At 34.4% G+C, this 14068-nt stretch overlaps 1 protein-coding gene across 1 annotated transcript; it reads left to right on the top strand.

Annotated features, from left to right (window-relative positions):
- The first annotated feature begins 6466 nt into the window (after nucleotides 1-6466).
- On the top strand, nucleotides 6467-12609 carry LOC147282632 (uncharacterized). Its single transcript, XM_086248951.1, has 11 exons — nucleotides 6467-6718; nucleotides 7213-8520; nucleotides 9151-9273; nucleotides 9585-9766; nucleotides 9853-10084; nucleotides 10218-10430; nucleotides 10743-10868; nucleotides 11471-11539; nucleotides 11738-11860; nucleotides 12301-12351; nucleotides 12442-12609. Exons 1-11 carry the CDS (start codon nucleotides 6467-6469, stop codon nucleotides 12607-12609), a joined length of 2847 nt encoding a protein of 948 aa, XP_086105077.1.
- The last annotated feature ends 1459 nt before the right edge of the window (nucleotides 12610-14068 follow it).

The following is a 14068-nucleotide window of genomic DNA, read 5'->3' on the forward strand; positions in this document are numbered from 1 at the left end:
GCAACCGACTCTAACCGATCAAAATCAACTGCAAGATGAGAATACAGAATGAATTTCACTTGTTGATATAGGCCCACACGTGAGAGGGAGTTTTATACTTTAACAGTGGGGTAAAAGTTATTCAGGGACTTTAAGTCCTTATATGGTATAAGATTCCTTTTATGGACTATATTAGGAAAAGCATTCGGCTTCCATATGATGACAGCTCCACGATATGATGTGACCACTCCCAATGACTTATTAGTATTATTTGAGAAGATAGCGAATAGGAGTATAGGACAAACCATTTGACAGGTACATCCAATCAAGGATGACAAATATCAGACCAATGAAAAATATCTGCAAAACTCAGATTGTTTTGTGTTGGGACTTGGGATTATTTACATCTAGTTTTCGATCATATCTATACTTTAGATTATTTTCATTTTATTTTTCTCAAAATGGATAGTCTATTTTTATATTTGTTCACATCTTTTACAATAATTTTACCTCATGCATAAACTAGTTATAGTTTAGTATTTTACTCTTGAAATATTGAAAAGATTTCAACTAGTTAAAAGAAAAATGTAAAATAAAATTAAAAGAAAAATGTAACATAAAATTTTGCAACTAATTAAATACTATAACTTATTCAAAGTCTCAAAGATAACATTAAAAAAACCCCTCAAAAGAGATGGTATATATATAATATATCTTAAGCTAGCCAATTATCCCATTGTCCAAATATATACAGATCTGCAACTACTTATAGAATTATATATCTGACAACATCGCTATACACGTGTCCAAAGCATCAATGTAGATATTTGTGTACCCCTCCAAGCCTCATCCTACATCATTTGTTTAAAGAAGTAAAAACAAATATCGCATGAAAATTGAAAATCAGACAAAGGTTAGATGGATGGCTATTGGGGGATTCAAAATTTTGTACGCTTGCTATAAGAAGCCAAACAAGTGTGTCCCTTTCATCAACTGCAGTATTTTCCTCTACCACTTTGCTTAGTGTGCACCCACTTGTGCATGGTCCATACTCATAATAGTTTCATTTAAGTACCAAGCTAGGGTACTGTCAGAGAAAGTGACCTCATGAACATTTATAGCCTCTAATAAATTTTAAATATCTACAACCTTTCTGGCTCTGTTTTTTTCGTACTACTTTGAGAAATTCGAGCTAGAAAGCTACATTAGTCTTCAGAAAACAAAGCATTACACGTACTGTTTACTAAGCAGTTCTAGAATGAAAATAAATAGGAATAAATTCAATTTAGACACATAATTATATAAGTTATTTTAATCAGATATATGAATTTTAAAATATTTTAAATATACATCTGATCTATTATCTAAATTGAAAAATGAATTTATGTCTATTGATTCGTTGAGAGATCAGTTAAATGACAACTTGGCTTTTGTTGACCGAGATTAATTGGTGACGTGGCGCTATCTCAGCAAACATTTCCCGTCAAATAAGCGACACGGGCCCACAATTTAATAATAATAGAGAGAGAGTTTGTGGGCCCGTGTCAGGGGTTAGGTGGACTCGTGTCGCTCATTTCCCGCCAAATGAGGGACACAAGTCCACCTAATCCCTGACATAAGTCTACAAACTCATCATCTCTTTCTCGCTCGTTGAACACAAGTGAGATATTTATATTCGAATTTGGGGGAAAACGTGATGTTTTTTGGAGATTAAATGGTCAGGAGAGCGTTCGACGAACGGGAAAGAGGTGATGAGTGTGTGGGCCCATGTCAAGTTGACATGTGTTGCTCATTTGGCGGAAAATGTATGCTGAGTTGGTGTCACGTCGCCAATTAATCCCCGTTAACAAAAGGCAAGCTGACATTTAACTGATCTCTCAATAAATTGATGGACAAAATTTCATTTTTCAATTTACATAATAAATCAGGTGTATACTTGAAATATTTGAAAGTTCGTTTAGCATATATAGTTATGTGTCTAAATTGAATTTATGCCAAATAAATAAAGGTTCATTGACTTTAGGTACCAAATTATAATGTTTTTTCATTTCAACTACTAAAACATTTATGTCATTTCACTTTAGGTACCAACTTTAAAAAACATGGTTATATCGAACTGTGACTGTCTAACAGTCATAACTTTTTTATTGATTTATTATTTTTTCAATATTTGCAAGGCTTAAACTTTAATATTTAGTCTTTGAGTTATAGGACTTTATCCCCCAAACCTAAATCAAAAGTATGAAACCCTTAAAAATTTTGATTTTTTATAAATTTTACATAGTCACAACCGTGACTGTTCGACAATTACAACTGTATAACAACTGATTTGTGACCTAATCCAAAATGTTTTACTCTAAGTTAGTACCTAAACTAAAAAAAATTAGTGTCTTGTTGCTTTATTTAAAAACTATTGATATTTGGTATTTAATCATAATTTTCTAAATAAATAAATAGCCTCATTAATATTGTTTAATTTCCACAAAATCTCTCTCATCAAAGGGTATATTCCCATTTAATTATACAGTTTATTAGTATTTTTATGTCGATTGTCGGATTCCATTGTGATTTTTTTTTTTTTAATAAATGGGTTTTTCTCTTTTCGCTTGGTGTTGTTTGATTGTTAAGAAAAAATTAGGAAGCCAGAGGCCAAAAATGGGTCACCAGAATTTTTTTGAATATGAACAGTTGGTTCACCGATGGACATGTCAATACGGCGACGTATGTTTATTATTAATTTATTATTAAATTATTAATACACCATTAAACCCCTTTCTACGTTTTATTCTGGCTGCCACCTCAGTTTCATCTTCTGCCATTCAATCTTCTCATATTCAGCTTCTCACTTTGTTTCTTCTTTGCACGACTTCAATTTTATTTTCGTTTCATTTAGATTTTTCAGGGTGTCATTCACATTTTAAATGCTACACTAATCATGAAGGTGTGGATGTCTTCAACTTGAAAAATCGAAGAATTTGAAAGCATGCAATGTTATTGGATGAATCATTTTTAGGAGGAGCGCATACGACCACCAATTTGGATTTTGCCCCACTACAGTGCGAAACGATGGTTTCACTTTATTAATTCCTTACTTTATTTTTTTTGTCCATATGGTAATATAATGGTTTTAAGCTCTACGTTCTTTGACTTTTTATTTTATATGTAACCTCACATATTTGGTTTTTATTTATTAATTAAAAATTTAAAACCTAACATATTGGAACAACTATATATTATACTCTCTAGGATGTTGATTGTTGAGCTTCCATTTGGTACATAGGACTTCAATGCTTTCAAAATTAAACAAATAAAAAAAAAACTTTCTATCTGACTGTGCAGGCTCTAATTTCATGATGATCTTGTTTTGGTATGAAAAAGCCTATTTCAATTTTTTATGGTATACGGTGACTTTATACTAGTATTATGATATGGCAATAGCATTTTATTAAAGAAAATTCTATTCGTACCCTAAAATTTTTCTTATTATACACTACATTTTTTTTTTGTGAACTCTAAATTTCACTTTATACAAAAAGAAAATTAAAACCCAAACCCCACCCTCATTTTCCCCCGTCGTCGGCAACGACCCCTGACCACCCTCTTTCATTTTTCCTTCTTTCTTTGTTTCTTTCGCTGCATCTCTTTCTCCCTATCTCTTTCATGTACTCATTCTCTATATCACTCTCTCTCTCTGTAATAGCCACATGTTGGAGTCAAAGTGATGGTCGATGACATTGCTAGACCTTCGATCTGGAGGTCTAGAAATGTCACCGACCTCCTCTTTGGCTTCGATGGTTGTTGCAGAAAAGGGGAAAGGAGAGAGAGAGAGAGAGAGAGGGGGGTAGGGGGAGGGGTGGTTAGGGGACCGCTGGTGGTGGGCAAGAATGAGGGAGGAAATATGGTAGGGTGGGGTTTAGGGTAGCTAGGTTAGGAGCATGCACAAATCTAGGATTTTACTCTCGACTAGGCTAAATTTGAAGCTAATTTTTTTTTAGTGGAAATAATCTCTAAAACTTTCAACAAAATCTCCTTTGTTTTAATGACATTTTTCAAATTTTTAGAGAACTTGTTAACACTACACAATCACATAAACAAATATAATGAATTTGGGTATTAAACTAAAGGTAAGGGCTGATGGGTTATTATTGGAGGGGCTTAACATAGTCCTATATGAAGAAAAAAAAAAATTGGATGGGCTATAGCCTGTTCTAGCCACCCCTTGGATCCGTGCCTGGTGAGGAGACTTTTTTTTTTTTTTTTTTTTTAATGTTTTTCTTTAATCTAATTTAAAGGTAAAATTAGAGATTTTTGGGAAAATTTTTTCCTTCTCTGGCCTCTAGGGGCCAAAGCCCAATTTTTGGGGAAAAATTTAAATGTAAGGTATAGAGAGCATTTTGCATGAGAGCAGTTTTGCTCACCTCCTTTAACTCAGGTGTATGCTCACCTCCCATTTAAAATTCTGCCATGTGTTTAAAAAATTAACCATGAATTAATATATTGTATTTAATTATTTGTGATATTATAATGATGAGAGAAAAAAATAATTTGACAACTCTTTTTTACTTTTATCCTTATCTTTTATTACTCAACTTTTTTATTACCTATTAATTTTTATTTTCTCTTTTATTTAATTATTTCTAATAATTTTTGCTTCTTTTGTTTTTTTGCTCTTCTACAGTACGCCTCTAGTATCTAAAAAACCACATGCATTTAATAATTTTTGCTTTTTTTTTTTGCTCTTTTCTAATAAGCCTCCAGTACCCAAAAAACCACATCCAATTTTTTTGGGTCAATTTCTCATGTATACACCTTTTATCTATTTTTTTAATTAATTAAAAAAAATAATCCAACAACACCTTTTTTTTTTTGCCTAAGAATTCTTCTTTCTTGTCTCATACATGACCTTTTCATATCAAACAAATTCTTAGGTCAATCTAAGGTGTTGCAGCATTTGAAGAGAGAAGAATAGTTGCAACGACATAATTTTTTTTTTTTAAAACTCATGTAACTTTTTTATTGGATTTTCTATGTATGTAAATGAGTTGTTTTAGATTTTTGTTTGGCCAACATTTTAGATTAAACTTTGCAAATGAGTTTTTTGTTCGAATTGCAAATGTGTTGTTAGAATATTTTATTTTTTAATTAATTAAAAAAATAGATAAATGTGTATACAAGAGAAGACCCAAAAAAATGGATGTGATTTTTTGAGTACTAGAGGCGTACTGGAGAAGAGCAAAAAAACAAAAAAGTAAAAATTATTAGAAATAATTAAATAAAAGAGAAAAGAGAAATTAACAGGTGATAAAAAAAAGTTGAGTAATAAAAGATAAGGATAAAATAAGAAAAGAGTTGTCAAATTATTTTTGTCTCTCACCATTATAACATCATAAATAATTAAATACAATAGATTAACTCATGGTTAGTTTTTTAAACACGTGGCAGTATTTTAGATGGGAGGTGAGCATACACCTGAGTTAAAGGAGATGAGCAAAACTGCTCTCCATTTTGCATGGTATGAATTAATAGAATTTCCCTTTATTGAATCATTTAGCTGAATTATTGGCTTCTTTATTGTTGAGATATATTTACATAGTTACATGAAATATGTTTATTTACAAAATAACTATACGGTCAATTACAAATAAATCAATAAATTTTTTCAAATATTCATCAATGTACTTTTCCATAGTTTCATACTTTCATTTTAGTCACAATTAACCAAAAAAATAAAAATTACAATAGATCAATAAACATACATTATTATGCAAACTTAGATTTGTATTAGGTTTGTGTTTGACTATTACATAGTAAAACTGCTTAGGGTTTAACTCCCGGGTTTTGGGCTCTGTTTAAAATCCGAGATTTAAACCCTAAACCATAAGCTCCAGAACCATAATTCTAAACCCTAAATCTCATTTATAATAAAGAAAAAAAATATAATAAGATTAGTTTTCTCACTCTAAAAAAAAAACCAGTGAGGCAGCTCATTTAAGGCGAGACACAAACATGGCATGAGTACGAACAGACTACAGGCCTTGGGCTGTGCCGGGCTAAGGTCTTAGTTATATGGGTCGACACGAGTATGATACAAAAGTGTGATGGGTCCAACTTAAACGGGTCAGCCTGTTTTACCCCTTTTGAAATTATAGTTTCATTTTACTTTACTCTCCTAAAGTTTATTATCTCAATTTATTCCTTGAAGTGAGACAACAAAGGGGCTAAATTAAGACAACAAAGGAGGTAAAGTGAAATGTAACTATACTTTCAAGAAGTAAATGGGCAAATCAGCCTAGAATTTAAAGTAAGGCCCAGCTTTGCTGGCCCGATTGGTCCTTAAAAAGTTAAACCCTCAAAACCCCTTTTCAATCAGGAAAAAATAAAAAAAATAAAAAAAAACCTCTTAAACCCCTTGGGCCCTTGGCTGAAGAAACCATCAAAGTCTCGTCGACGTACCACACAAGGCACAGCAGCAAAGCAAAACGCAAGCATGGTGAAGTCGTACCTACGGTACGAGCAGGAGGCGGTGTTCGGCGTCATCGTGTCCGCCAATTCGAACATCACGTACGAGAGCTCGGGGAAGCACCTTCTTGCCCCGGCCCTGGAAAAAGTGGGTGTGTGGCACGTACGACAAGGCGTTTGCACCAAAACCCTAACGCCTTCTCCAGCCTCTGCTGCTGCTGCTGCTGGTGGACATTCTCTCTCAGTCACCTCCATTGCGGCCTCGCCTTCTTCTCTACTGGTAAAGAAGAGACGAATCAACTAAATTAGAAATCATTTGTTTACTGCAATCTTGTAATTCTTTCTCTGTCTCTTATAATTTGTTTGCTTAGTGCTTACTGAGAAAAAAAAAAAAAAAGGTTAAAACTTTCGAGTCACTAATCACTTTCTAGGATCAAGTAAGTAAATATTTATGACTTTAATAGTCTAGGCTCAATTAAGCAGAGGATTTAGTTTTAGTTCAATATTGTCCAATTATGAGAATTTAATATTTAGAAAGTAAGTCTTATATTCCTCTATGTAATATGTATTGCTTTGTTTCTCATGTATACCAAGTGGTTATGGAGTTGGTAACATGGAAAAAAAAGGAAATGCAGTTAAAAGAAAAAGGAGTTTGGTTTGATAATTTAGATATATATAGTTGAAGAATTTGTTTATACTCAGTTTTAGTTTTATGCACTGGTAACTTGGTTAGTGTGCTTGTGAGGCAATGTGACTAGTTTTGATTGATTGCAGATAGCTAGTGGGTATGCAGATGGTAGCGTAAGAATTTGGGATTCTGAGAAAGGAACCTGTGAGACCACATTGAATGGACATAAAGGGGCTGTCACTGCCTTACGCTACAACAACCTTGGATCAATGCTTGCATCTGGAAGCAAAGATAATGACATTATATTATGGGATGTGCTTGCTGAGACTGGCTTATTTCGCCTCCGTGGCCATCGCGATCAGGTCACAGATCTTGTCTTCTTGGATTCTGGTAAGAAACTCGTTAGTTCCTCGAAAGATAAATTTTTGAGGGTGTGGGATCTTGAAACCCAGCATTGCATGCAGACAATTAGTGGCCATCATAGTGAAATTTGGTCCATAGATAGCGACCCAGAAGAAAGATATTTGGTCTCTGGCTCTGCAGACCTGGAACTTAGATTTTACACAGTTAAGCATGACTTGGAAGATGACCAATCCATTTCTAATGTGAATGGAACTGAAAATAAATGGCAAATTTTGAAGCTGTTTGGTGAAGTTCAGCGCCAAAGCAAGGACAGAGTGGCAACTGTGAGATTCAACAATTCTGGAAATTTGCTGGCGTGTCAAGTGGCAGGAAAGACGGTAGATATATTCCATGTACTGGATGAGGCTGAATCAAAGCGTAGAGCAAAACGAAGGCTTCGCCGGAAGAAAGAGAAAAAATATGCAAAAGTGGCACCTGAGGTGATGGAAAATGGGGACACAAATCATGGAGCTGGAGAAGAAGGAAATAGTCCTGTGGTTACAGTCCCTGATGTCTTTAAACTTCTTCAAACTATTCGAGCTCACAAAAAGATATGTTCCATGTCTTTGTGTCCAAACACTCCAAAGAGTTCGCTAGCTACACTAGCTTTGTCTTTGAACAATAATTTGTTGGAATTTTATTCAATTGAAATTGAAAAAACCACAAAAACACTTGCTATAGAGCTCCATGGACATCGATCTGATGTCAGAAGTGTAACACTTAGCTCAGACAACACACTCTTGATGTCAACTAGTCATAATGCAGTAAAGTTTTGGAATCCAAGTACTGGTTCCTGCCTTCAAACTATTGATTCCGGATACGGTCTGTGTGGTTTTATCCTTCCTAATAGCAAGTATGCACTTGTTGGAACTAAGGAAGGAACAATCGAAATTATTGATATTGGGAGTAGCACTTGCATTGAAGTAGTGGAAGCTCATGGTGGGTCTGTTGGGTCCATTGCAGCCATTCCCAATGAAAATAGTTTTGTCACAGGAAGTGCAGATCGTGATGTTAAGTTTTGGGAATATCAAGTTAGACAAAAGTCTGTCCAAGTATGTCTTCTACCATCTCTGTATTAGTATCATTATGTTTGTTTTTTTGGGTAACATCTTCTGTATTTACATTAGGATACTTATTTCTTTACCAAAAAAAAAACAATAGGATACTTATTTCTGGAGCATAATACTGTCTCATCATAATGACATGCTCAGTATATGTTCTGAAATGGTGCTGCTTTAAAAAAAAGAAAATACTAGATTACTCTTTTAGTCCTGTTTTCTGAAATCCATAAAAGCATTGATGATATGTAAACTGGAATCTGTTGTGCTTTTAATACTTATTGGTAGTTAAGTCATTTCAGCAATGGGGAGAATACTTCCCTTGCTTTGACCTCAGAGCATCTATATAGATACATTTATACGTATATATGTTTGCTCATACATACATGTTATTGTACTTACTGCAGTATAATTGGAAGAATGATCGTTTGTTGTTTTAAGTTTGCATATATATTGTGAGTGAATGTGGTCATTTACTCATTTATGAAGGGTGTCTTCTGTAATGAATCCCATCCTTGATGTTGCTCTCCAATTTTTGTTTTTCGTTTCTCATATTCCCCATTGATATGTGATATCACCATACTGATCAGATTGGTATGAATTCATTCACTGTGTTTGAAACAGGATTCTAAGCACCTAATGGTGTCAAATGTAAGGACCATGAAGATGAATGATGATGTTGTTGTGGTTGCTGTTAGCCCTGATGCCAAATATATTTTGGTTGCGTTGTTGGATTGCACAGTGAAGGTAAAATTGACATAGTCTCATCCGTTTTGTCTTCAATTCATTTTGATTAATTTATTATTTAATATTCTTCTAGGTTGAAACCAAGACAGTATTTAGTTTTAAAATTCAACTCTCGAAAATGTGGTGCATCTGAATTGGTGATATCATTGTTTTGTTTCACCTTTGTTTAGCATCTGTACTCTGAATTTACATTTTCAGACACGAAACCCTTAACATGCATCACAAGTTTTCAACCTTGATTAATTATGTAAAGCTAGAAGTTTTATATAGTGCCTGTTGTTAACTTAGGCATTGATGTATTCTGTTTTTAGGTTTTGTTTATGGATTCACTCAACCTTTTCGTTACCTTATATGGACACAAGCTGCCTGTGTTATGTATGGGTATATCATCTGATGGAGATCTGGTAGTGACTGGATCTGCTGACAAAAATTTGAAGATTTGGGGTTTAGATTTTGGTGATTGTCATAAATCCATATTCGCTCATGCTGACAGGTTTGGTGTTGTTTAAATGAATTGATGAATTGATTAGATGTGTGAAGTTTTATTGACAATTCTGATGAATTATTTTCATGATCCAGTGTTATGGCAGTGCAATTTGTGAGAAATACGCATTACATGTTTAGTGTTGGGAAAGATCGCCTAGTAAAATACTGGGATGCTGATAAATTTGAGTTGCTTTTAACTCTTGAGGGACACCATGCAGATGTTTGGTGCCTTGGAATTAGTAACCGTGGTGATTTCATTGTCACTGGTTCTCATGACCGATCAATACGTCGCTGGGATCGTAGTGAAGAGCCATTTTTTATTGAGGTAATTGTTTCTTCTTGAGGAAAAAAGCCGTTTCCACCCCAAATTTGTGTTTACTATCTCTTCTGTTGGTACTGATGCTTTGAGTTAAATATGGACTTCTTAGTAAGACATGTTCTTGCCCTATTAATTGCAGGAAGAGAAAGAAAAAAGGTTGGAGGAGATGTTTGAGACTGACCTCGATAATGCATATGAGAACAGGTATGCACCCAAGGAAGAAATCCCTGAGGAAGGAGCTGTGGCCTTAGCAGGGAAGAATTCTAAAGAAACAATTACAGCAACTGATTCAATTATTGATGCACTAGATATGGCAGAGGCAGAATTGAAGCGACTTGCTGAACATGATCTAGTATGATTTCTCTTATCTGTGTATAATTATATTCCTTTCTTTTTTAAAAACAGAGGGCCCTGTTTGTATACCCATCACATGATCTTAATGATTGGACATTGTGATGCTCTAATATCTGAATGATGAAGGCACTGTATCTGCCAATAAATTGGTGAACCTTTTTGTTGTCTCTCATGACCTTTAGGTCTTGGCATTGGGTCACTAACCAAGTAACCAGTAGTCGTGGAAAATTGCTAATGATTATAGTTCTAACACTGTAATGTAATCTCAGTTTTATCTAAATCAAATTGTTTCACCATGCCATTTCAGGAGGAAACACGCAGGGGAAAGGTTGCTGAGTTTCAACCAAATATTCTTATGCACGGGCTCTCTCCATCTGATCATGTTCTCCGTGAAATTTCAAAAGTTGAGACAAATAATCTGGAGCAGACGCTACTGGTATGCTTGTGGATTTCCCTAGATGAGCACTCATTAAAACAAGTGACATTCCCATATTGCAGGCTCAAAATTTTAAGAGCTTGACTATTTTTTTTTATTCTTTATAATTAGTGATATTGGGGAAGGGGGGATTCGAACTTGGGACTTTGGGTGTAGGGGTAAATGCTCTTAACTACTAGAGCTACAAGTCCCCACAAGAGCTCGACTATATTTCTTAGCTGGTTTTTAATCCTTGTTTGAATGGAAGGTTGGTCTAGTTGTGTTGAAACAGTACTTTGGATTGTGCTTTTTAAAATCATTGTTTAAATGCATCTCATCCTTGTCTTTGCTTTCACATTTTATTCATTCTTACCATGCCCTTTACTTGTGGGAGCTTGTACACTTTTATTTTTATATTTTAAAATTCTGAATCAAAACTGATGGTAGTTATCTACCTCAAAGGAATTAAATGAATTTAAAAAATTTCCACTGCACCTTTTGTTGCCTCTACCCGTTTGAACTTCTTTTTCTGGGATTTTACTATATATTATATGGCTATGCATGGCCTGTAACTTCCCCATTACTAACATTGGAAGTCTGATTTGAACTGCATTTATGTGCAGGCTTTATCATTCTCAGATGCTTTGAAGCTTGTGTCTTACTTGAAGGACTGGACTTCAAATCCTGATAAGGTTGGTGTCTCTGCACTTGTCCAAAGACCATAGAGGTTTATTTGTTGCACATTCTTGTATCTATTTACACTGTTTTCTCAAGTCACCTATGCTTTATCTATTTGTTGCACATTCTTGTATATAGAAGGAATGGACTCCTCAATTTTAGTATTCAAGCTGTAGTAGCTGCTGTAATTATTTGTTTTAATTTGTTTGTAGGTTGAACTCGTTTCCAGGGTTGCTACATTGCTACTGCAGACACATTATAATCAGTTGATTTCTACGGCAGAAGGACGTCCTCTGTTGACTGTTTTGAAAGAGATTCTTTATCCAAGAGTTAAGGTAATTGGATCACTCAGCTTTAGTACATCGAAGTTTTACAAGTTTAATGGTGTCTTTAATATTTATACATGTAGAATTTTGTTTCTATTTATCTTTTTTTTTTTTGTGTGTGTCAGTCAATGTGAGGTCAATGAATGCTTAGGAGACTGATTGGCAGGATGAATTTTATTGCTGTAACAATTGTAATGCAAGAATAAGTGTGTCTGTGTGTGTATGAGAGAGAGAGAGAGAGAGAGAGAGAGCATTATATAGATTATACCTCTTCAATTTTAGCCATGTGTGCAACTGTGAATGCATAAAGTAGAGCTTCCTTGATCCACAAGTTACACAAAATTAATTTAGTTTTCAAAGAATGTATGTATGTATGTATGTAGTTTCTATGAAAAAACTATATAAACTTAGATTCTCTTCTGATATGGTGAGGATTGAATCTCTGCCAGGAATGCAAAGATACAGTTGGTTTCAATCTTGCAGCAATGGAGCATCTTAAGGTGTGGAAATGAATCTTTGGATCCTGATTGTAATGAATATTTTTTATAAAAAAAAAAAAAACTTTAATCTATTCTGTTTTGATGTTTCAGCAATTGATGGCTATGAAATCAGATGCATTATATCAAGATGCAAAATCAAAGTTAGTCCAAATTCGCTTACTGCATTCCAAGCGCCTAGATGCAAGGAATGAGACAAGAGAAGAAAGTCAGAGAAGGAAAAAGAGAAAGAAATCAAGTGATGGGCACGTCTGGGTATGATGTTGTAGCAAGAAATAAGTCAGCTAAACTGGATTATTTGAGAGATTCCAATTAATAAGTGGTAAACCTAGAAAGGTCGAAGAAGTTGTTCGCTTAATGGAAGGGCCTCACCCTCACAGATGGCCGGTCAGTATCATCAAGTCAGGCTGCAGGCAGGCGTCCATAGATGAGAACTCACTAACTCGGTGAGAGGGGCACGGGACATGGTTTGGAAGTCTGGTTTTGAAAGAAATGTTAGAATCCCTCTAATGTTTTTGTTAACATGTTAAGTATTTATTCCAATTTGTTATGCTGTATAGTAAACAATATATTTTGGTCATTTCTTTTTTGAATATTTTCAAGAAAAAAAGGTAAACCTCTTCCCATATTTCCCTCATTTGCCAATAATTGCAGACGGTTATATGGCAATGAATGGTGCAAAATGCAAAAGCATAGAGATATTGCCATCAAATTGTTTCTCCTTGTATATTTCATGAGCAACAGCAACAGAGGTCTTGTTGGTTCTCTTGAGCATTATGCAAACCAAATGATTTGAAGATAAAACAGTTTGAAACAACACATGCATGGAATAACATATACAAGTGAAGTTTTTGATTCTTCTACCAATATAAACAGAAGTTTCCTGGGGATTACAATAAAACTCCCAAATCAATCAAATCAATTGTTAATTCTGTTTTTGTTTTTTGTTTTTTGGTTTATACTTGTTTTCATTGGTGCCTATAAATCAGAAGCTCCCAATCCAACAATGTGGTCCTTTTCTCAGCAAGCAACAAATAAGTTTAAAAAAAAAAACAGAAGTGTCTGGCTGATGGATCCATGAACTTCATTGCTGCAACTTGTGACTGGAAACTAGACTTTGAACTTCATCAGCAACAATTACAATTGAGAAGACATGGAATTACACTAACAGACTGAAGTTCTGTCAAGCTCACTCGTTACCTGGAGCTACATACAATATTGAGCATGAACATCATCGAGGCTTAAGCTCTGGGAAAGCAATCATTAAGCAACTTATCAACTGTAGAAAATGCAAAATCGTTGGTTACTTGTTTCCATTGTTTTGGTAACATAATCCTATGTCCATACAATAAAAATATATAACGAAAATGTGAAAGTGTCTCATATTGTGAAGTTCACAGAGTTGGTTTTTGGTAGGCAGAATTTCCAGTTCCATGAATTAATTATTGAAAAGAAAAATGGCCACCCTTAAAAATGGATTTCTTAGAAAGTGAGAATTTCTAATGCATGAGAAAATAGAAGTCAATTTCAAACAAAGCACAACATTAATGTTGTGATGATGAAGTAACCCACAACCTTAAGCTCAAAAATTTTTGGCAAAATATTGGCGGCTCTTTCTGCCTTGTTTAAAACTTAATTCTGGTTAGTTTGGTTGGTGCTTAGGACAAAAGGGCAAGATAGTCTGTTTAATTAGCACAACCACTGTAGCAATATAAATGAA

The sequence above is a fragment of the Dryas octopetala genome, chromosome 6 (assembly GCF_963921425.1).
Source record: "Dryas octopetala chromosome 6, drDryOcto1.1, whole genome shotgun sequence".
Classification (NCBI taxonomy): Eukaryota; Viridiplantae; Streptophyta; class Magnoliopsida; order Rosales; family Rosaceae; genus Dryas; species Dryas octopetala.